The following is a 22,100-nucleotide window of genomic DNA, read 5'->3' as shown; positions in this document are numbered from 1 at the left end:
CCTTCTTACCACATCATCATCATCCCGCGCGGACCCATCGCCATCGGACCGATCAGAAAGTGCACTGGCGGAAACAGGAAGGTGAAGAGCTTCCGATACAACGCGATGAGAAACGTTTTCCCCAATAAAAGCATTTAAATAAAAAAAACGGGAAAAATTATGATGATTTTATAGAAAAAAAAAAAAAAATTGAAGGTCTAACCCTCGCCGGCCCGCGAAGTGCTGCTCGTTCGTCACCGGGGGGAGGGGAATAATAAAAATGACGCAATGATGTAAATGAGAACAGATACTGCGGACAGAAGGGGGCGTCACAGTAAGAGGTAATCCTCCAATGGAGAGGGGCACAGGGTTGTAAACTTGCAAGACGCGGCACGAGGGGTGGGGAATGGATCGCCATCCTCCCACGTGGAAGGGTTAATGGTAAGATGGGGGGGCGCCGGTCTTCGAAAATGATTTGAAGTGTGTGGTGCAGTCACATCATTGCGCAGGGGGAGGGGTTTGGCGGACTTGTCTGAACACTGTAGATATGGAGAGAATACTGAGAGATGGGAAGATGGCTGCATAGTGGTCTGCGAGATACGAGCAGGGGGAGGCGGAGCCGCTATCACAGCGTGATCCAGTCTGGAGAGAGGGAGACGGGGAGGGGGGAGTGTCGCTCTCCTCCCCCTGCGGCTCTAGTATAAAAGTCAGGAGTCCTGGAACGGAGGAGGGGGGCATCGCGTCCTCTGCGCCCCCTTTCACATGATGCCATTGGTCAGGTACTGGAAACCATCGTAGAGTTTGGTGGTTATGGACCTCATGCTGCCGTCCACCATCTGCTCCACCAGGAGCTGCAGCTGCTCCTCCGTCATGTTCATGTGGAAGCGTTCTTTCAGGTTACGGATAGTGCTGGAGCCGTGGAAGCAGGGAAGCTGGGAACCTGGGGGGAGACAAGGGGGAGCGGAGAGAGAGGAGGAAGAGAGGAAAGAGAGAGGGTGAGGAGGGAAGGGGGAAGAGAGTTTGTGTTAGACCAATACACAAAAATGACCAATAACAGCCATTGATCTCCATCTCCATGAATGGCACACATGAGAGGGATGTACATGTATATAGGGGGGGGGAATCACCCTGCTGGAAGGGCAGTGGAGGTGATTTGTAGTACAGGGTGAGTGACACTGCTCACGTCTTCCTTGTAGAGGGTCGGGCGACACAGACAAAGTGACGGGCTTACCCTGCTGCATGATCTCCACAACCTGCACCACGCGGTCCATGTGTTTGCGGGCAGCGATCAGCCCCTGCAGCATCAGCATCTTGTAATAATTGAACATGTCTCCATTCAGTCCCCCCATCACCTGGTGGACAGACAACAACAGGGCTGGTCATTCAGTGTAACATACAGCACCCCCTACAGGATGAACAGGATACTGCACCCCCTACAGGATGAACAGGATACTGCACCCCCTTCACACCTTATGCCCAATATTTTAGAGTGTGGAAAAGAGGGAAATCTAACAATCTGTACGAGATTTAATTATGATATTACGGATAATTGTGGGTCGGTCTGGCGCCCTGGTCCCAGACGCGGCCTGCTTACCACATCATCATCATCCCGCGCGGACCCATCGCCATCGGACCGATCAGAAAGTGCACTGGCGGAAACAGGAAGGTGAAGAGCTTCCGATACAACGCGATGAGAAACGTTTTCCCCAATAAAAGCATTTAAATAAAAAAAACGGGAAAAATTATGATGATTTTATAGAAAAAAAAAAAAAAGTTGAAGGTCTAACCCTCGCCGGCCCGCGAAGTGCTGCTCGTTCGTCACCGGGGGGAGGGGAATAATAAAAATGACGCAATGATGTAAATGAGAACAGATACTGCGGACAGAAGGGGGCGTCACAGTAAGAGGTAATCCTCCAATGGAGAGGGGCACAGGGTTGTAAACTTGCAAGACGCGGCACGAGGGGTGGGGAATGGATCGCCATCCTCCCACGTGGAAGGGTTAATGGTAAGATGGGGGGGCGCCGGTCTTCGAAAATGATTTGAAGTGTGTGGTGCAGTCACATCATTGCGCAGGGGGAGGGGTTTGGCGGACTTGTCTGAACACTGTAGATATGGAGAGAATACTGAGAGATGGGAAGATGGCTGCATAGTGGTCTGCGAGATACGAGCAGGGGGAGGCGGAGCCGCTATCACAGCGTGATCCAGTCTGGAGAGAGGGAGACGGGGAGGGGGGAGTGTCGCTCTCCTCCCCCTGCGGCTCTAGTATAAAAGTCAGGAGTCCTGGAACGGAGGAGGGGGGCATCGCGTCCTCTGCGCCCCCTTTCACATGATGCCATTGGTCAGGTACTGGAAACCATCGTAGAGTTTGGTGGTTATGGACCTCATGCTGCCGTCCACCATCTGCTCCACCAGGAGCTGCAGCTGCTCCTCCGTCATGTTCATGTGGAAGCGTTCTTTCAGGTTACGGATAGTGCTGGAGCCGTGGAAGCAGGGAAGCTGGGAACCTGGGGGGAGACAAGGGGGAGCGGAGAGAGAGGAGGAAGAGAGGAAAGAGAGAGGGTGAGGAGGGAAGGGGGAAGAGAGTTTGTGTTAGACCAATACACAAAAATGACCAATAACAGCCATTGATCTCCATCTCCATGAATGGCACACATGAGAGGGATGTACATGTATATAGGGGGGGGGAATCACCCTGCTGGAAGGGCAGTGGAGGTGATTTGTAGTACAGGGTGAGTGACACTGCTCACGTCTTCCTTGTAGAGGGTCGGGCGACACAGACAAAGTGACGGGCTTACCCTGCTGCATGATCTCCACAACCTGCACCACGCGGTCCATGTGTTTGCGGGCAGCGATCAGCCCCTGCAGCATCAGCATCTTGTAATAATTGAACATGTCTCCATTCAGTCCCCCCATCACCTGGTGGACAGACAACAACAGGGCTGGTCATTCAGTGTAACATACAGCACCCCCTACAGGATGAACAGGATACTGCACCCCCTACAGGATGAACAGGATACTGCACCCCCTTCACACCTTATGCCCAATATTTTAGAGTGTGGAAAAGAGGGAAATCTAACAATCTGTACGAGATTTAATTATGATATTACGGATAATCACACGATAGTTCCCGGTATATTCCACTACAGGCGTGGGGTGCAGGAAGTGTTTAAAGATGGTAAAACAAATGTGTCTGGCCCGTGTCAGAGGACAATAGATGAAGAAGCTGCTTCAGGTTTACAAAGCCTGGACAGTGGTTTGTAGAAGAGAACAATAGGCCCAATAATAAAAGGTGAACTGCGAGGAAACCGCTCACCGAACTCGTCCGCCTGCATTCCTCCAAATGTAAAAGCGTTGGTGGTAAGACAGAGCAACGAGACGCACCGCCACCACATCGGCCAATGTGTACGAAGGCCAACTTACTACCCTGGTGGTGGTGGGGGGCCGTTCTGATGGTGGAGCAAAGTGATTAACATTGTTACTGAAGTGTGCCGTGTCCTCTGTACTGATATCGCTTCATTCCATCAATCAGAGGCCTCGTGTGAAGCTGAATCCTCCGGCCCGAACTAAAGAGGTTTTACAGTCACCAGGAATTCACCCATCGAGGATTCCCAACCAATCACACCACTAACCTGCATGTGTTATCATCCAATCCTAATGGAGCCCGCGTGGTCACTGCGGATATCACCAACAAATCATTCAGAATTCACCCGACAGATCAGTGACAACACCGCCAAATGTCAGACTGACCAGACAGACAAATTCCCCTTCTTGGGTAGCATGGTTGGCGCCGACTGCCCCCCCCAAAGATACGTTTTACTTACGTCCACAAACTCTGACGTCAGTTTGAAGGCGGAGGTCTCGAAGCCCAGATTCCGAGGGGAGCTGGACAGGATGAAACCGAAATCGATGTGTATGATGTGACCCTCGGCGTCCAATAGGATGTTTCCATTGTGCCTGGAGAGAAAGGACATTGGCCATTATGGTATCACCCACGTCACTGTGTCAGCTGCACATACGTATCCCCATGGACACCAATCAGTGGCCCATTACTGGAATGTTACCAGAGAGGAATTGTGGATACGAGAAATGCTTTCTAGTACATGTTGTCCCTTTAAGCCTGATCATTTATAACATTGTAAAGTGTAGGACCGCCCGTCACAGATCCGTGTCCCGCGTGCCCGTCACAGATCCGTGTCTCGCGTGCCCGTCACAGATCCGTGTCTCGCGTGCCCGTCACAGATCCGTGTCTCGCGTGTCCGTCACAGATCCGTGTCTCGCGTGTCCGTCACAGATCCGTGTCTCGCATGTCCGTCACAGATCCGTGTCTCGCATGTCCGTCACAGATCCAGGTCCCTCATGCCCGTCCTAGATCCAGGTCCCACATGCCCGTCCCAGATCCATGTCCCACATGCCCGTCACAGATCCATGTCTCACATGCCCGTCACAGATCCAGGTCCCACATGCCCGTCACAGATCCATGTCTCACATGCCCGTCACAGATCCAGGTCCCACATGCCCGTCCCAGATCCATGTCTCACATGCCCGTCACAGATCCACGTCACGCAAACTTCACCAATACCCTATGAACAATCCTTCCATAGGTCTATGTGGCTTAAAGACTAAGGGCGTTTGTTAAGGGAAGGCTGAGACTTGATGGGATGAAAAGAAATAGACAACCTAACATGCTTACCTTTGCTGGAGAACATGCTGCTCCTGACTCCACTCCCATGACCAAAAGCCTAAGACTGTCCATGTGAACTCTGCTAAAGGTGAAGGATCAGAGTACAGAAAAGCTGATCCTTCTATTCAGCAGAGATCTAAGTGTCTATGCCTACAGACATGTCGGCAGCACGGGACAGCATTTTCTCCAGTAAAGGTAAGTTTCAATTATTCTTTATTCACGCAACACAGCAAGCCTGATCACTGCACTTATACAGAATGTTGGGGCACCTAGACAGGTGAACTATACATGCACAAGTGTAAACGTAATAGCTGGAACAGCTTGTATAAAAACAATTGAACTATGATGCCCTAAGCAGCTTGGAGTATGAGGAAGGGGGTCTGCCAATGCCGACTCCCAGTAAAGAGCACACAGCCTGTCGCAGATCCCGCCTCCTCAAATTCCATGGGAATATTAGGACTGGGTAGGCCAAGAAGAGAGCCTGCCACCACTGAGCTGCCAGCTCATATCAAGACATATAACCGGCCCAACATGCTGCATAGGTGCACTGATCCTTTAACACTGCTGTATAGTCCTGCAGGCCTGTTCTTGCGCCCCTTGTCCTGGGCACGAAGCCCTCTCTGTCCCCTTCCCCAGACGGGTCACCTCTCACCTGTCTTTGACTTGCAGCAGGTAGCAGACCAGGCAATACCCGGCACAGCTCTGTACAAAGTTCCGTTGTGCGGTCAGGAAGGCTTCGGTAGTGTAGCTGCCGTGTTCCTGGAGGAAATAGTCCAGGAGAGACAGCTGGGACTGCTTCTTCACCTGATGGATGGACACGGCATTGACCACCGGCTCAATCATACCACTGTCCGCCGAGATCACCAGGATCTTGTATGGTCGTATCCATAGCGGTACGCGTTCCGTCTCCCATATGGACTGGTGGAAAGAGAAAGAGATTTGGATTAGTACATCTCTTCAGTCAACTATTTCCTTCCGCCCTGTCTGCTGGAATCGCAATCATACGATGCTGAGGTACGGAGGGACCAGGAGACATAATCCCCATGGCCCGACCAGGGATAAATTATGTATACTTACAGTGTGCCAAGCTGAACAACCGTAACTATATCTACATTTTTATAGATGAAGTTCAGTTTAAATAAACAAAAGGGAGCTAAACAGTAACACAGCTCATCAGCAGAGGAAGCAATGGTTACACGCCCTCCATTACCACATCTCACCAGTAGAGGGAGCAATCAATCCCTGCCCTCCATTACCACATCTCACCAGCAGAGGGAGCAATGGTTACCCGCCCTCCATTACTACATCTCACCAGCAGAGGGATCAATCTTTCCCTGCCCTCCATTACCACACCTCACCAGCAGAGGAAGCAATGGTTACACGCCCTCCATTACCACATCTCACCAGTAGAGGGCGCAATCCCTGCCCTCCATTACCACATCTCACCAGCAGAGGAAGCAATGGTTACACGCCCTCCATTACCACATCTCACCAGTAGAGGGCGCAATCCCTGCCCTCCATTACCACATCTCACCAGCAGAGGGAGCAATGGTTACCCGTCATCCATTACCACATCTCACTAGCAGAGGGAGCAATCAATCCCTGCCCTCCATTACCACATCTCACCAGCAGAGGGAGCAATCAATCGCTGCCCTCCATTACCACATCTCACCAGCAGAGGGAGCAATCAATCCCTGCCCTCCATTACCACATCTCACTAGCAGCGAGATTAACTCGCAATCCCTGCCCTCCATTACCACATCTCACCAGCAGAGGGAGCAATGGTTACCCGTCATCCATTACCACATCTCACTAGCAGAGGGAGCAATCAATCCCTGCCCTCCATTACCACATCTCACCAGCAGAGGGAGCAATCAATCGCTGCCCTCCATTACCACATCTCACCAGCAGAGGGAGCAATCAATCCCTGCCCTCCATTACCACATCTTACCAGCAGAGGGATCAATCTTTCCCTGCTCTTCATTACCACACCTCACTAGCAGCAATCATAACCCATCCTCCATTACAAAATCTTACCAGCAGAGGGCGCAATCATTACTCATCTTCTAATACTGCAGGTCACTAGCAAAGTAGTAATCATTACCTGCCCTCCATCACCACAGTTCACTAGCATAGGGGGCAATCATTTCCTGCCCTTCATTACGATAGCTTCAGCAGCAATCATTCCCCCAGACCTCCAATACCTCAGCTCTGCAGAGGAGGGAGCAATCATTCCTCCCCCAACCTCTAATACCTCAGCTCACCAGCTGGAGGAGGGAGCAACCAATCCTTCCCCTTAGTTACTGCAGCTGTCTAGCAAAGGGAGCATTCATTCGCTGCCCTTTATTACCACACCTCACCAGCAGAGGGCGCAATCATTCCCTGCCCTCCAGTACTACATCTAAACAGCAGAAGGAGCAATCATTAACCATCCTCTAAGGTCACCAGCACAGAGGGCAATCACTACCCACCCTCCATTACCGCAGCTGTCCAGCAGTGGGAGCAATCCCTCCCTTACCTGCAGCTGTTTGAGGACCTGAAAGGCCAGCAGCTCCTGTCTCAGGTCGTCGCCACATTTCACGATGACGGAGAGCAATCTCCAGTTAGGGAAGTGGCCGTAGGGGGAGCCCTCCCGTATCCTCCTGTAATACAGTTAAGTCACATTAGATGTAAGCCATAACCAATTGCTTATATAAAGGTATGCCGAGTCCACCTCCAACACGTACCTGACTTTCTCCTCCCAGGGCTCCTTTAGTGCTACAGCGGATGGGTCCTCAGGATCTCTGCGAAAGGTGGTAGGGGTGTGGGCCAGCTGCTCCGACAGGCGCCGCCTGTACAAGATATGGAGAATTTTCAGACCGGTTTCACCCATGTATGCCAAATTAAAGGTCATGTAACCCCACAGAAATGGTTCAATTTAGAGGAAGGGTCCACTCACCGGATGTCCCCAGCCGCGATGAATACAGGCTCTTTGCTCTCCTGGCTGGTGATACTGTCCACGGAGAACTGGGAGATGTTATCGCAGCTGTTGGTGTGAATTTCGGGCAGCTGGAGGACGAGAGAGAGAAAACCCGAGGATGAGAACCCAGAACCGGCCAAGCAGAGACCTGACCATGGAAAGAGGCTCACCTCCACCTGCAGCTCACAGATATCATCCACCGACCAGGCCTCCTCGTCGTTGTCGTAATTGGGCACAGTTGTGAAGCTGCTGGCTCTCTGCTCGTGCGTGATGCCGCACTCTGGAAGATTCTCCACCGAACGCGTGCTGCGAATGCGGTTCTCGGGAATGCGAACTGGAACGATTGACGTCTCGAAGTTCTCGCACACAAGAACCTCCACGTAGATCAAATATGGTGCCTACAAGGAGAACTTGTAAATGGTAATAGGTTCTGAGACCTAGACTTTAACAATAATAATCAATGATCGGTCCAATTTGGAAAAATCCATCAAAACGGATAGGAGCTTGTGTCTCTGCCCCTCCCACAATGGTGAGATTTCCTCCAGTAGTTTGTGTCTCTGCCCCTCCCACAATGGTGAGATTTCCTCCAGTAGTTTTTGTCTCTGCCCCTCCCACAATGGTGAGATTTCCCCCAGTAGTTTGTGTCTCTCTCCCTCTCACAATGGTGAGATTTCCTCCCAGTAGTTTGTGTCTCTGCCCCTCCCACAATGGTGAGATTACCCCCAGTAGTTTGTGTCTCTGCCCCTCCCACAATGGTGAGATTTCCTTGCAGTAGTTCATGCCTCTGCCCCTCCCACAATGGTGAGATTTCCCCCAGTAGTTGTGTCTTTGCTCCTCCCACAATAGTGAGATTTCCTCCAGTAGATTGGGTCTCTGCCCCTCCCACAATGGTGAGATTTCCCCCAGTAGTTGTGTCTTTGCTCCTCCCACAATAGTGAGATTTCCTCCAGTAGATTGGGTCTCTGCCCCTCCCACTATGGTGAGATTTCCCCCCAGTAGATTATGTCTCTGCCCCTCCCACTATGGTGAGATTTCGCCCCAGTAGTTGTGTCTCTGCTCCTCCCGCAATAGTGAGATTTCCTCGCAGTAGATCGTGTCTCTGCCCCTCCCACAATGGTGAGAGTTCCCCCAGTAGAGGCAGTCAGCGCTCTCCTCTCTCCCCCTCGGCATCCTCATGCAAGTCTATGGACCTGCAATGCTCAAATAAAGCAGATTGTATATCTGCAAAACAATCACTTAACCCTTCCAGTGTGGGGGTAGTCCGCCTGCAAGGGTTAGATCTGGAATTCCTGGCATTCCTCTTTAAATCCAACCCCCCCCAGTCATGTCACATACCTTGTCCTTGGAGTTCAGAACAACGGCCTGCGTGTGAGGAATTCGCACGACGTGGTGGTCGAAGCCAGCCGTGGGGAGCCAGACGCGGGCCGGCAGTTTGTGATTCAGCAGCGAGAGTTCGGAGATGAGCCGGTGGGTCTTCTGCTCCTTGGTGGGCAGGGTGGCAAGCCTCTTCCCGATGGACATGAGAGACTTGATGAACTCCCGCTCCGGGGCCAGTCTGACAGGCTGCCGAGGGGGGCAAGGGCAAAAAAAAAAAGTTTTCAAAAGCATTTGGCACTTTTCCCAACTCATGTCAGGACCCTTCCCATCATCTAAAACATCCTACAAAAGCCTAAACTGCCTGCGTGGCCCATGGCCCGGCTTCCATTCCCCCCATACTGCCCTAGAAACCTGTAATGGGTCATCAAGTAATTGACTGGCATCGGCAAACACCTCAGCACTGCATGTAAAAATTCCCACACCGATGAGAGACCCTTCTGTACCAACTCATCTCTACAGACCCGTGTCCTTCAGCTTCAACCTCTTGTAAACCGAAGCCATTAAAAAGGCAAAACAACCTGCCCCTCTAACCCAGAGCAACTGTGCCCAATTGTGTCCTTGATGTATGGCTCTTACCATAAAGAACCCATTACTACCTCTCTTACTGTACACAAAATGCCTTCTTCCACTCTTATTGTAAAGAATCCATTCCTACTTAGCTTACTGTGAAGAACCCATTCCTGCTGCTCTGACCATAAAGAATCTCTTCCTACTGAGCTTACTGCAAAGAAACACTTTCTTCCACTCTTATTGTAAAGAATCCCTTCCTACTGAGCTTACCATAAAGAACCCCTTCCTGCTGCTCTGACTGTAAAGAACCTCTTACTACCGGTCTTACAGTAAAGAAACATCTTCCACTCTTATTGTAAATAATCCCTTCCTACTGAGCTTACCATAAAGAACCCCTTCTTGCGGCTCTGACCATAAAGAACCCCTTCCTACTGAGTTTACCATACAGAACCCCTTCTTGCTGCTCTGACCATAAAGAATCCCTTCCTACTGAACTTACCATACAGAACCCCTTCCTGCTGCTCCAACCGTAAAGAACCCATTACTACCTTCTCTTACTGTAAAAAAAAGAAATGTCTTCTTCCACTCTCATTGTAAAGAATCCCTCCCTACTGAGCTTACTATACAGAACCCCTTCCTGCTGCTCTGACCACAAAGAACCCTTCCTATACTGATGTCGCTTAGTGTTTTGCCTCTGAGCCCAGAACGACAGAGGATGGAAGAGATTGTCGGTAAGATCTCACGGTCTATGTGAGGGTCTGATTACAGAAGCTGCCAATTCTCAGACCAATCAGAAATTGTAGCAATTATTTGTATGAGCGATCCCTACCCCCCATGTATGAGGACAATAACCAAGGTAGATGGGCACCTTCCTCACCACATTGGGGTACCTAATCCACTCCAGGACCACCACAAGGGACATGACAGGAGCCAGCACCCCGTACTTGGCACAAGGACACACAAAACCATTCTGACCAATCACAGACCACCAACTCTAACCCATCATCCAATCACACATTCCATTACCAGCGGAACTTGAATAGAGCGTGGAAGTGGTAGAAGAACGGTCAAAGTTCTACTGCTGTGGGGGAGATCCACCTTCACTTCCTGTCTTGGTGACTATACAGGAAGTAAGAGGGACTCTTCAACGTGATCAATGCCAAATGATCCAACTCTGCCCAACTCTATCCATGTTTTTGGCTGGAGGTCGCAATGATTTTAGAGGCTGAAAACCGTAAAATTTGAAGAGCCGACACTTATCTCAAGTCCAATCTGATCCCACCCCAGATACCATCACCATCTGTCTTCTCATAAATCAAACAGGAAGTAGTGGGATTGACCAGTAGTAGTTTGTCACATTTGGTTGGGCTTGTTCTGGAACGTTGAAGATGTTTCGTAGCTTATCCAAAACCACTTCAGTTCAGGGAGCTAGGACACCTTATTCCAACCACTAGATGTAGTCTACATGCGATGTAGATGGTGAAACAACCAGATGGGGGGGTGTAAAGGTTGAGGAACCTCCCATACCCAAGTATTTACATCATACAGAGAGCTAGGACACCTCATTCCAACCACTAGATGTAGTCTACATGAGACGTAGATGGTAAAACAACCAGATGGGGGGTGTAAAGGTTGAGGAACCATCCATACCCAAGTACTTAAATCATACTGGGAGCTAGGACACCTTGCTCCAACCACTAGATGTAGTCTACATGAGACATAACTGGTCCTACAACAAGATGGGGGTGTAAAGGTTGAGGAACCACACATACCCTAGTACTTACATCATACAGGGAGCTAGGACACCTTATTCCAACCACTAGATGTAGTCTACATGAGACGTAGATGGTCAAACAACAAGATGGGGGGTGTAAAGGTTGAGGAACTTCCCATACCCAAGTACTTAAATCATACTGGGAGCTAGGACACCTTGTTGCAACCACTAGATGTAGTCTACATGAGACATAATTGGTCCAATTCACACCTTTGGTCATGTGACCTGGAGGATCAACACCTATGAGGACTAGGGGGTTTCTGCGTCAAACATCACTGAACTGGGGTCAGGGCCTTCAATACCATCTGTCTTCCACACATAATGCCATTTTACCATCTCTCCCCCGGTGATCTGACACCAATTCACACCTTTGGCCATGTGACCTGGAGGGTTAACTATGAAGACTAGGGAGCTTCTACGTCAAACTGGAACAACCATCACTGAACTGAGGTCAGGGCCTTCAAAGCCACCTGTCTTCCACACATAAGGCCATTTTACAATCAATACCCCGGTGATTTGACACCCTCAGACCTTCAGCCATGTGACCTGGAGGCTCAACACTTATGAAGTCTAGGGGGCTTCTGTGTCAAACTGGAACAACCATCCATGAACTGGGGACAGATCCTTCAAAGCCATCTGTCTTTCACATATAATGCCATTTTAACATCTATACCCCGGTGATTTGATACCAATTCACACCTTCGGCCATGTGACCTGGAGAATCAACACCTATGAAGACTAGGGGGCTTCTGCGTCAAACTGGAACATCCATCCATGAACTGGGGTCAGGGCCTTCAACGCCACCTGTCTTCCACACATAAGGCCATTTTACTATCTCTACCCCGGTGATTTCACACCCTCACACTTTCGGCCATGTGACCTGGAGGATCAACACCTATGAAGACTAGGGGGCTTCTGCATCAAACTGGAACCACCATCCATGAACTGGGGTCAAGGCCTTCAACACCACCTGTCTTCCACATGTGATGCCATTTTAACATCTCTACCCTGCCGATTTGACACCCTCAGACCTTCAGCTATACGAGTTGAAGGATTACCATCATGCAGACTTTCTAAGCACCAAGGATGGATCACGTAACTAGAACAGTGTGGCTCCTCAACCTTCACAACTCCCATCTTCTTCTTTGACAATCAACATCTTCATATTCCATGGTGGTTGAAGAAAGGTATCTCTGCTACCCATGTGGATATAAATGCTGAGGTATGTTCTTGACACATTAGTGGCTTGGAGAAGCTACAAAATGTCTTCAACATTACAGAACAAGTCCAGACGAATGTGACCAACTACTACTAGTTGTACCTTGACCCAAGATGAATGAGAAGTACCTTCACAGACATAAGGAGGAATTCATTATCTCCAGTGATTACATTAGTAAAGAGAGGAAAATTTGATGAGCATTGACTGTGGCACCCCCTACAGACAGGAAGGAAGAATAAACCCCATTCCACCCATTTTCAACCAAATTTCCCCAAAATCGCTCTTCACCAAAGAGCCTTGAAGCCCATGGACCATGTAGGAAGCCTCCAAAGCTTCTTTTCTGATTGGATTAGGAGAGAGATTCAACATGAAGAACAGGAAAGGGAGCAAGGACGTCTTATAGTTGTATCCGCTTGGGAGCTAAAGCTTAATAAAGAAGCCTTGGACATAGCAGAAACCCAGGCCCGGGGTGGGCGGCCATTATTAAAAGTCTGATAATAATTTGGGGTCACCTGCAAATAATAAATTAATTAAAACACGAACCAACAAAAAACAAATGACAGACGATGAATGGCCGCCAGCTGGGCAGGCGTGCCGCACGGTGGACACACACAGAGGATGACCTACATTTAGGACGGGACACACAGAAGAGAGGAAGGAAAGGAATTACATGGGGAAGATCATCCAAGGCCAATCCTTCATCATTATATTCATTGTACTTAAAGGAGAAGCAGCATTTCCTCTGAGAGGCCGCCATGTTTACTGCCATGGGCGGGGTTAGTGCTCGCAGGATATCTTTGGTGGCACTTTATAAATGGCAGAGGGGGGAGATTTACACAGAGCCAAGGGGGACAGAAATTCTCATCACTACCCATTGGGATGTCCTGACCATTACGTAGAGATGATCAGCAAACATGGTCACCTTAAAGTGAAGGGTTCAGAGCGTTGCCGTGTTTTTCTTGAAGGAGATGTACCTTCTCTGAATGCCCTGGTGACCACTTGCCCAGTCCACACTTCCGGAACAGGAAGTAAGGTGAAATCTACCAAAAAGGGACGCCTTTTTCAGCGAGAACTGTCTAGAAAGACTTGAGACATTTCCTCTCACTTCCTGTTGGGTCTCTGGGACAGGAAGTCATGGCAAAACTCCCCAAATGGACACAAACAGCCGAAAACACTGACAGGTATTTTAACCATTTCATACTCTGTCCAGAATTGAAGCAATACTCCAGGCAAATAAAAAAAAAATACTCTATGGGGTTCTCCCCAATGTGGTTGGAGTTCCCGGTGGTGGGCCGATAGGGCCCACACTGACAGGACTGCTTAATCTGACCAGAGTGGGTACAGGGCATCCGCTCCTATTGAACTGGTCAGCCGTACTATGGTTGAGGGAACATCCTTCCTACTGAGGCCAACGTGGAGTGAACAGGTCCTCTTCCCTGCTGATGGGCTCCATACACAACTCTGGATATGAACACAAAGATCTAATTTTTTTTGGTCCGTCTCCAAATTCTAAACATAATGATGTGACTTCTCACCGCTGGGGCGGTGTACAAAGTCCCCACGAACCAGTGGTCACAAGCTGGAGAGAAAAAGCTGGCAGCATACTGTCATGTCCAACGTTCGAAAAACTTTATTATTCCAGAACAAACTTCAAAGAAGCCCCACCTACAACCTTCACTAATGCGTTTCACCCAACACTGGCCCGCCTATCAATTGCATCTCTACGATTAAGCCCAGTGTTAAACGCGTCAGTAGAGAAGGTCCAAGGCCAGTGGTGGCGAACCTTGGCACTCCAGAGGTTTTGGAACTACGAGTCCCATGAGGCATTGCAAGGCTCTGACAGCCACAGACATAACTCCCAGAGGCAGATGCATGTTGGGATTTGTAGTTTTGGCACAGCTGGAGTGCCAAGGTTCGCCACCACTGTCGTAGGCCAAGTTTCACAAGCGTTAGACATGCCGGGGACGTTTCTCTTGACAGTTCGAGGTGAGGACAAGCCCCTGCAGAGGGAGTGGTCCACCATATGTGACTCGGCAGCAACGGGAAACATTTACTTGTGTGCTCACAGGCCGTCATGCAGTCGCAGCATGCGCAGTGGGCGGGGACAGAAGACAGCAAACACTAAACACGCAGCTCTTGGCCAGAGGGTGGCCATCTTGATATGTGATGGAGCAGCGGATGAGAAGAAGCGTACAATGAAAGCCGCGGCTTCGGCCTCTACGTGTGAACTACGCACTGAATCAGATCAAAAGTTCAATCGGCCTTTGTGTTGGGCGGGTCAACGATGAACCCTCCCCCTGAGCTGTGCGACTACAACTCCCAGCATGCTCTAGGTCAGGGGTAGGCAACCTCGGCCCTCTAATTGTGCTGCAACTACGGACCCCATATGATGGGAGTCGTAGTCTCACATGCAGCTGGCTGTTAGTGGCATAAGGGTAGGATGAGGGTTTGGTGGCCAATACACGCTCAGTGGTGGTCTTTTTGAGGGCTCCGTCTGGATAATATTTGGAGGATCGGCATGACTGCCCCTCCCTTGGCTCAGCCGCTCTGAGGCCGGGACATTATCGCAGCAATAAGAATAATCCTTTGGATGCCATAAAGTGAGGAAACCTAATAAGTCAACCATTGTTCTGATTCAGTGAGTAGACATGTGGGAGGATGATGATGATGATGATGATGATGATGACGAGGATGACGAGGATGATGATGGGGCGACATTCACAAATATACTGGTAAAGTCAAACTATCATATACCGTACATTGGATTAGAGCAATGATTCTTAACCTCCAGGCTACGGCCCGCTGCTGGGCTATGGGCCCACTTCGGCTCCTATATCTACTGCTGTCACACCGTGCATGGACCGGCCTGGTGGTGGGCCAGAGGATCCTCAAAGGATTCCCAGCCCGCTGCGTCACTGACAGACCCCAGAGTAATACTTTATATAAATGAGGGGACCCTGGCCGAAATTACCCCATGGGGCCGACTGATCTGCTCTGGATCGGAGATAGTTCTGCTGCGTCTCTACACACAGAGAGACGTAAAAAAGGCAGCTGTCCCGCTGACAGCAATGATATGAGGTTGTTCTGCACCGAGGGCCACCATCACCAGTGATTTAGGGGCTATTCTTCCCTGGTGGCCACTATCCCACTGGTACCAAAAGGTTAGTGGGCTATTCTTCCCTGGGGGCCACTATCCCACTGACACCAATGATTTGTGAATTTTCTCTCCTGGGGGCCACTATCAGACTGACAGGAACATTTGTGGGCTATTCTTCCCTGGGGGCCACTATCCCACTGACACCAATGATTTGTGAATTTTCTCTCCTGGGGGCCACTATCAGACTGACAGGAACATTTGTGGGCTATTCTTCCCTGGGGGCCACTATCCAACTGACACCAATGATTTGGGGGCTATTCTTCCCTGGGGGGCCACTATCCCACTGACACCAATGATCTGGGGGTTATTCTTCTCTGGGGGCCACTATCCCACTGACAGGAACATTTGTGGGCTATTCTTCCCTGGGGGCCACTATCCAACTGACACCAATGATTTGGGGGCTATTCTTCCCTGGGGGGCCACTATCCCACTGACACCAATGATCTGGTGGTTATTCTTCTCTGGGGGCCACTATCCCACTGACGCCAATGATTTGGGGCAATTCTTCCCTGGGGGCCACTATCCCACTGAGACCAATGATTTTAGGAGTTATTCTGCCCTGGGGGCCACTATATCATAGACACCAATGTTTCGAAAGGCTATTCTTCCCTGGGGCCCACCATTCCACTGACACCAATGATTTAGGGGCTATTCTCCTCTGGCAACCATAATCCCACCGACACCAATGATGTAGGGGCCTTTTCCTTATAGGGCCCGCTCCCACTGATACCAATGACTATGCCCTTTCCTCATGTGGCCTATTCCCCTCTTGGGCCACTATCCCACTGACACCAATGATTGGGGGGCTATCCTTCCCTGGGGGCCACTATCCCACTGACACCAATGATTCGGGGGCTATCCTTCCCTGGGGGCCACTATCCCACCGACACCAATGATTGGGGGGCTATCCTTCCCTGGGGGCCACTATCCCACTGACACCAATGATTGGGGGCTATTCTTCCCTAGGCCCGCTACCAATGACTGCCTTTTCCTCATGGGGCCTATTCCCTCTGGGGCCACTATCCTGACAGCAATGATCTGGGGAGCCATTCTTTCCTGGGCCCCACTGACACCGATCATATAGGGGCCTTTTTTTTCCCCCTTGGAGCCCGCTACCCCACTGACCCCAATATTATGGAGACATATTTTGCATTCCCATACTATTATTGAGTGTAAACCTTTTGTTTACAGTCAAGGGATGGAAGGCTTGGGAAGAATTTAAGGGGCCCCAGTCCCATGAAGATTGAGGACCCCTGGATTAGACCCCACCCCCTTTTATCTCTGGGGAGATTCACCTCTCTACCTCTCCCGGTGTCACCAATACAGAGAGTGATGGGAAACCCAACCACCTACAGTTGTCACCAGAACAGGAACAGAGGGGAAATCTTCCAATGGGGACACATGATCTGGTGACACCCAAGAGCATCTTTACCTCTTCCCGCCGCACATGAATCTGCGCCCTCCTTCCCACAACCCTCCGCCATCCGGTGTGCAGCCGGTTCTGATGCGGCAATCCCGAACGCCTGGAATCTCCCGGATGCCCTCATCTTTGCCTTCCTGCGTAAGATTTTCTTCCGTTTCTGAAACTTTAACATTCATATTTGTGAATGCTCCGCGGGATGACGGTTGTACGATGCGCCTGCTGCGGTGGTGCCATGCAGGGGAAGGAGGGGTATGGGCAGATTTGGGGAGGGGCTTCTTTTACGCCCTCCCTCTTAAACTGTAACTCCACCCGGAACACACTGGCCTGGCAGTGAAATGAGACGCCTCTGGGAACCCTTTTGTATATGAATCAGCCTTGTTTCAGTTTACTTGCACAGGCTCTTGATGTATCCGGTGGAGGAAATTCGACTTCCTGCCTCCGCAGGCAGTGCGCGGTTATAGGCAAGCAGGACCAATTCTGGCAAGAACCTGCACAGAGGGAACGGACAGAAATTGGATTCTCCATCTTTTCTTACACCATCGTATCGGAGAGGTGGAGTTACACTTTAAAAAGGCCACTCCCACCCAAAACTGGTATTTCGGCTATAGGCAGATGGAACCTGGCTCATTCACCCGCGGGGCTCCGGGGGGGCCAGATCTCCTTGCCAGATTTTCTCTTGCGAGGCTGAAATGGCCAGGTTATGGTCATGTGACAAGTGGGCGGAGCCGAGAGCACCGGTGAGGAGATCTGACTGCCGGAGATGGGGTTTTTGCATCCGCGTGTAGCCGAAAACCACCATTCTGGGCAGCCGGGCCCTTGGGATCCCCTTGGAGGAAATGCTGCTATGGTAGAGACAGAAGCCAAGAAGAGCCCCACCAACCAACTGGGTAAAACGTGTCCAACTTACGGAGGTGAACGGCCTATCGAGACTTTCCGAACTGGATGAGAGGTCCTGGGAAGGAGGAGGGGAAGGAGGAGGGAGAAAAAGGTACAGGATTAGCTACTAGTGTCACCATGACATCATCAGCCCCGCCCACATTGCTTGGGAAGGTACGGACGGCTGTGCGGTTCCCCCTACGACTGTCGGAGTGAAGGAGATCAGCGATGAACAGGGACGGACAGACTGACACGACGACAGACAACCCCAACTTATAAACACGAGCACGGGGACGACAGTCACACCGCCCGATTACTGGCCACTCCCACCACAACACCATGCCACGCCCACAGAGGTTACACCACATTCATCAACACACACACACACTTGGTTAAGCTGCATCTAAGTTGTAACTATTGTGCTTTAAAAAGCACCAACGTATAGAGAAGCGCAGTACAGCGTGACATTAAAGCAGAAGAGCTGACAATCTAAGAGGCGGGGAACTCCCGGCGAGGAAGGCGGCTGTGGCTAGGGGCGGCAGGATGGTCACGGACAAGCACATTTTCCCCCTCCATCGATCTGCAGGGCGACATATTCACACAGCAGGTTAAAGGAGAACTCCGAACCCTGCAGTGACGTGGAATCAGTCAATACTTTGCTGCAGCACAACAGCTGAAAAATGAAATGGGGCTTGCAGCTGATCTGTACATTGATGGGTAGGAAAGGGGGGTGGGGCGGGTGGGGGGGAGACATCTTATTTCTCTAAAAATGTTTTCATTAGGAAATATTCCACCTGAGTCATGGAATCAAGCTGGGAAGGCGGTCACAGCGACGGCAGACTCACCCCTGCGGTGATGTGGCAGACTCTAATAACATCTGCCATCTTATCATTGCGTCAGGACCAGATTAGGTACACACAGGGCGCTTCCACCGCCCGTGTTCAGAGCAATGCAGGCTGGATGTAATAGATGCATCACAGTGACAAAATCATTCTCCCCTTTAATAATTTTTTTTCCCGACACCAATCCATGGCAGCATACAATGGGTATGGCTCCGCCCCCAGCCCAATCACAGGACCAGTTATACTATAAATTAAAGCCCGCCTCCCAAGGCCACCATTCTTTTTTCTGTCCAAATCCTGTCTGTGCAAATCCTTCTAAATGTTCATTCTGTGTGAATGTAGCAACTACTAAGGTTCTTTGTATATTTTCTTTTCAGACGGACTGTATTGTGATGTAATAGCACATTATGGCCACTAGATGGAACTGAGGAGTACAGGGAAGGCATACTTTTTTATGGCCACTAGATGGAGCTGAGGAGCAGAGGAAATACTTATTTATGGCCACTAGATGGCACTGAGGAGCAGAGGAAATACATATTTATGGCCAATAGATGGATCTGAGGAGCAGAGGAAATACATATTTATTTATGGCCACTAGATGGAGTGGAGGAGCACAGGCAATATTTATGGCCACTAGATGGCACTGAGGAGCACAGGAAATACATACTTATTTATGGCCACTACATGGAGCTGAGGAGCAGAGGGAATATTTATGGCCACTAGATGGAGCTGAGGAGCACAGGAAATATTTATGGCCACTAGATGGAGCTGAGGAGCACAGGAAATATTTATGGCCACTAGATGGAGCCGAGGAGCACAGGAAATACATACTTATTTCTGGTCACTAGATGGCACTGAAGAGCAGAGGAAATATATACTTATTTATGGCCACTAGATGGAGCTGAGGAGCACAGGAAATATTTATGGCCACTAGATGGAGCCGAGGAGCAAAGGAAATACATACTTATTTCTGGTCACTAGATGGCACTGAAGAGCAGAGGAAATATATACTTATTTATGGCCACTAGATGGAGCTGAGGAGCACAGGAAATATTTATGGCCACTAGATGGAGCCGAGGAGCACAGGAAATACATACTTATTTCTGGTCACTAGATGGCACTGAAGAGCAGAGGAAATACATAAATATTTATGGCCACTAGATGGAGCTGAGGAGCACAGGAAATATTTATGGCCACTAGATGGAGCTGAGGAGCACAGGAAATATTTATGGCCACTAGATGGAGCCGAGGAGCACAGGAAATACATACTTATTTCTGGTCACTAGATGGCACTGAAGAGCAGAGGAAATATATACTTATTTATGGCCACTAGATGGAGCTGAGGAGCACAGGAAATATTTATGGCCACTAGATGGAGCCGAGGAGCAAAGGAAATACATACTTATTTCTGGTCACTAGATGGCACTGAAGAGCAGAGGAAATATATACTTATTTATGGCCACTAGATGGAGCTGAGGAGCACAGGAAATATTTATGGCCACTAGATGGAGCCGAGGAGCACAGGAAATACATACTTATTTCTGGTCACTAGATGGCACTGAAGAGCAGAGGAAATACATATTTATGGCCACTAGATGGAGCTGAGGGAATATTTATGGCCACTAGATGGAGCTAAGGAGCGCAGGAAATAAATACTTGTTTCCTATGCTCCTCAGCGCCATCTACTACATTCCACTGGGGAAAAAAAGAAAAAAAACTTTTGTTTTTGCCTCTATTCGCACAGTACGAACGTTCAAAGAGATGCACGAGGCGAATGGCTCTGCAAATTGTTTCTAAATAGGCCCCTAAGTAGCTGCAAAGATATGTACAGATTTGCCATCACATGCCAAAGTCCCAAAACTGGGTCCAGGCGTTCAGGTTTCTTTGACCGTCCGCCATTAAGGGTTTAAATATATATTTTGCACTTCCCCGAGTGCAGTAGAACCCCCCATAGACTTCAATGTGGCCAATGAGAGTCATAGAGACTAAGTTTTCATGCCCTCTGAGGAATAACATTTGGAGGTGTGGGGTAGGGGCACAGGGACGGGGGAAAGGGGGTCAATTAATCTGAAGTGTAATCTCGGGTTTTCAATAGAAGGTGCGGGGTTAAATCCCCCGAAACGCGACGCCATGTTTGATTTAGGAAGTCGTCACCAGATATTTTCGGCTTTGCCCCGAGCACTTCTCTAAAATCGGAGATGTTTGAACTTTTCTGCACCAGCACCGTGACCCGAAGTAGCCGTCGTGGGGAAAGCAGGAAGTGACATCACACGGAGTGCCTCTCGATGAGCTCGGCATGACGCTCACATGTCCATGACTCAGCCTGCAGACGCACACACGATGTCTGTGTAAAGGTTACTGCAGACAATGACCAGCTCCCATCATGCACCTCTCCTCCCCTATGGCCCCAAGAAATGTCAGCTGTAGCGGCTGCATTCCTTCTCTCAGGATTGTTCCCCTCTATGTGGACCTGGGGATACTGCCAGACACACACTTCCTGTCCCGGGGTGCCAACACCATCAGCTGCTGCAGCAGTGTTGTCACTACTAATCACATCTCCGTTCCTCTACCTCCCCCAAATGGGGGAGATGTTCTGTAGTCCTGTCCTTACATGTAAACGATCACATTGTACTGGATCTATGGAGGAGCAGCATTGTAACCCTAGGACAGGACTACTGCACCAATCCCCCGTTCCTGTTCTCTTTAACAAAGGGGGAGGTGTTCTGCAGTCCTAGGGAGTCAACACTCAATCACTGTACTGCATCTATGGAGAAGCAGAGTTGTCACCCTAGGCTGCTATAACACCCTTAACTAAGGGAAGATATGGAGCTCAGCTGCGGAACCCCGTTCCGCCTTACACACCCGAACCTAACAGCAGCGTTGGCATCCTAGGACAAGACTATTGAACACATCCCCACTCCCCTTCTCCATAACCAAGGGGGTGGAAGTGTTCTGCAGCCCTGCCCTAGGATGTCAATTCTCACTAGTATTGTCACACTGGGTCAGGGATACTGAACACATCCCCAGCTCCCTTTTTCCATAACAAGGGAGGGGTTCTGTAGTCTTGTTCTAGGGTGTCAACTCTCACTCAGTGTACCGCACACTAGTGGTTTACAATGCTGCATCACCAAGGACAGGGCTACTGAACACATCCCCTGATTCCCTTATCCGTAAAGGTGGGGGTTCTGTAGTCCTGTCTTCAACTGTATCCATGGAGGAGCAGCAGGATGACCCCCACTATCCTCATCTCCATAACATTGGGGGTGTTCTATAGTTCTCAGGTTTGAGAAGACTGATGGGATC

At 49.9% G+C, this 22,100-nt stretch overlaps 2 protein-coding genes across 4 annotated transcripts in view; both read right to left on the bottom strand.

Annotated features, from left to right (window-relative positions):
* Positions 1-663: 663 nt before the first annotated feature.
* LOC108795201 (phosphatidylinositol 4-kinase beta-like) lies at positions 664-1,351 on the bottom strand. The gene is made up of 2 exons (XM_018566405.1): positions 1,211-1,351; positions 664-919 (listed from the first exon to the last, which is right to left on the bottom strand). The coding sequence occupies exons 1-2, from the start codon at positions 1,326-1,328 to the stop codon at positions 738-740; spliced, it is 300 nt and encodes a 99-aa protein (XP_018421907.1). The 5' UTR covers positions 1,329-1,351; the 3' UTR covers positions 664-737.
* Positions 1,352-2,222: 871 nt separating this feature from the next.
* The window catches only part of PI4KB (phosphatidylinositol 4-kinase beta), a 31,158-nt gene continuing 11,280 nt past the window's right edge, over positions 2,223-22,100 (bottom strand). Inside the window, exons 3-12 of one of the 3 annotated variants that reach the window (XM_018566416.1) lie at positions 17,987-18,031; positions 8,955-9,182; positions 7,796-8,017; positions 7,599-7,708; positions 7,387-7,491; positions 7,179-7,302; positions 5,313-5,578; positions 3,801-3,933; positions 2,775-2,895; positions 2,223-2,483 (exon numbers count right to left, since the gene is read on the bottom strand). In XM_018566416.1, coding sequence (XP_018421918.1) covers positions 2,302-2,483; positions 2,775-2,895; positions 3,801-3,933; positions 5,313-5,578; positions 7,179-7,302; positions 7,387-7,491; positions 7,599-7,708; positions 7,796-8,017; positions 8,955-9,182; positions 17,987-18,031 — 1,536 coding nt within the window. In that variant the 3' untranslated portion in view covers positions 2,223-2,301. Of the gene's footprint in view, positions 2,484-2,774; positions 2,896-3,800; positions 3,934-5,312; positions 5,579-7,178; positions 7,303-7,386; positions 7,492-7,598; positions 7,709-7,789; positions 8,018-8,954; positions 9,183-17,986; positions 18,032-22,100 lie in introns of all 3 variants that reach the window. The other 2 variants (XM_018566415.1, XM_018566417.1) reach the window with 2 other exon arrangements.

The sequence above is a fragment of the Nanorana parkeri genome, unplaced genomic scaffold (assembly GCF_000935625.1).
Source record: "Nanorana parkeri isolate BGI_ZX_2015 unplaced genomic scaffold, ASM93562v1 scaffold947, whole genome shotgun sequence".
In the NCBI taxonomy this organism is placed as follows: Eukaryota; Metazoa; Chordata; class Amphibia; order Anura; family Dicroglossidae; genus Nanorana; species Nanorana parkeri.
Note: the sequence above shows the minus strand (reverse complement) of the source record. Positions and strands in the feature narration are given on the sequence as shown.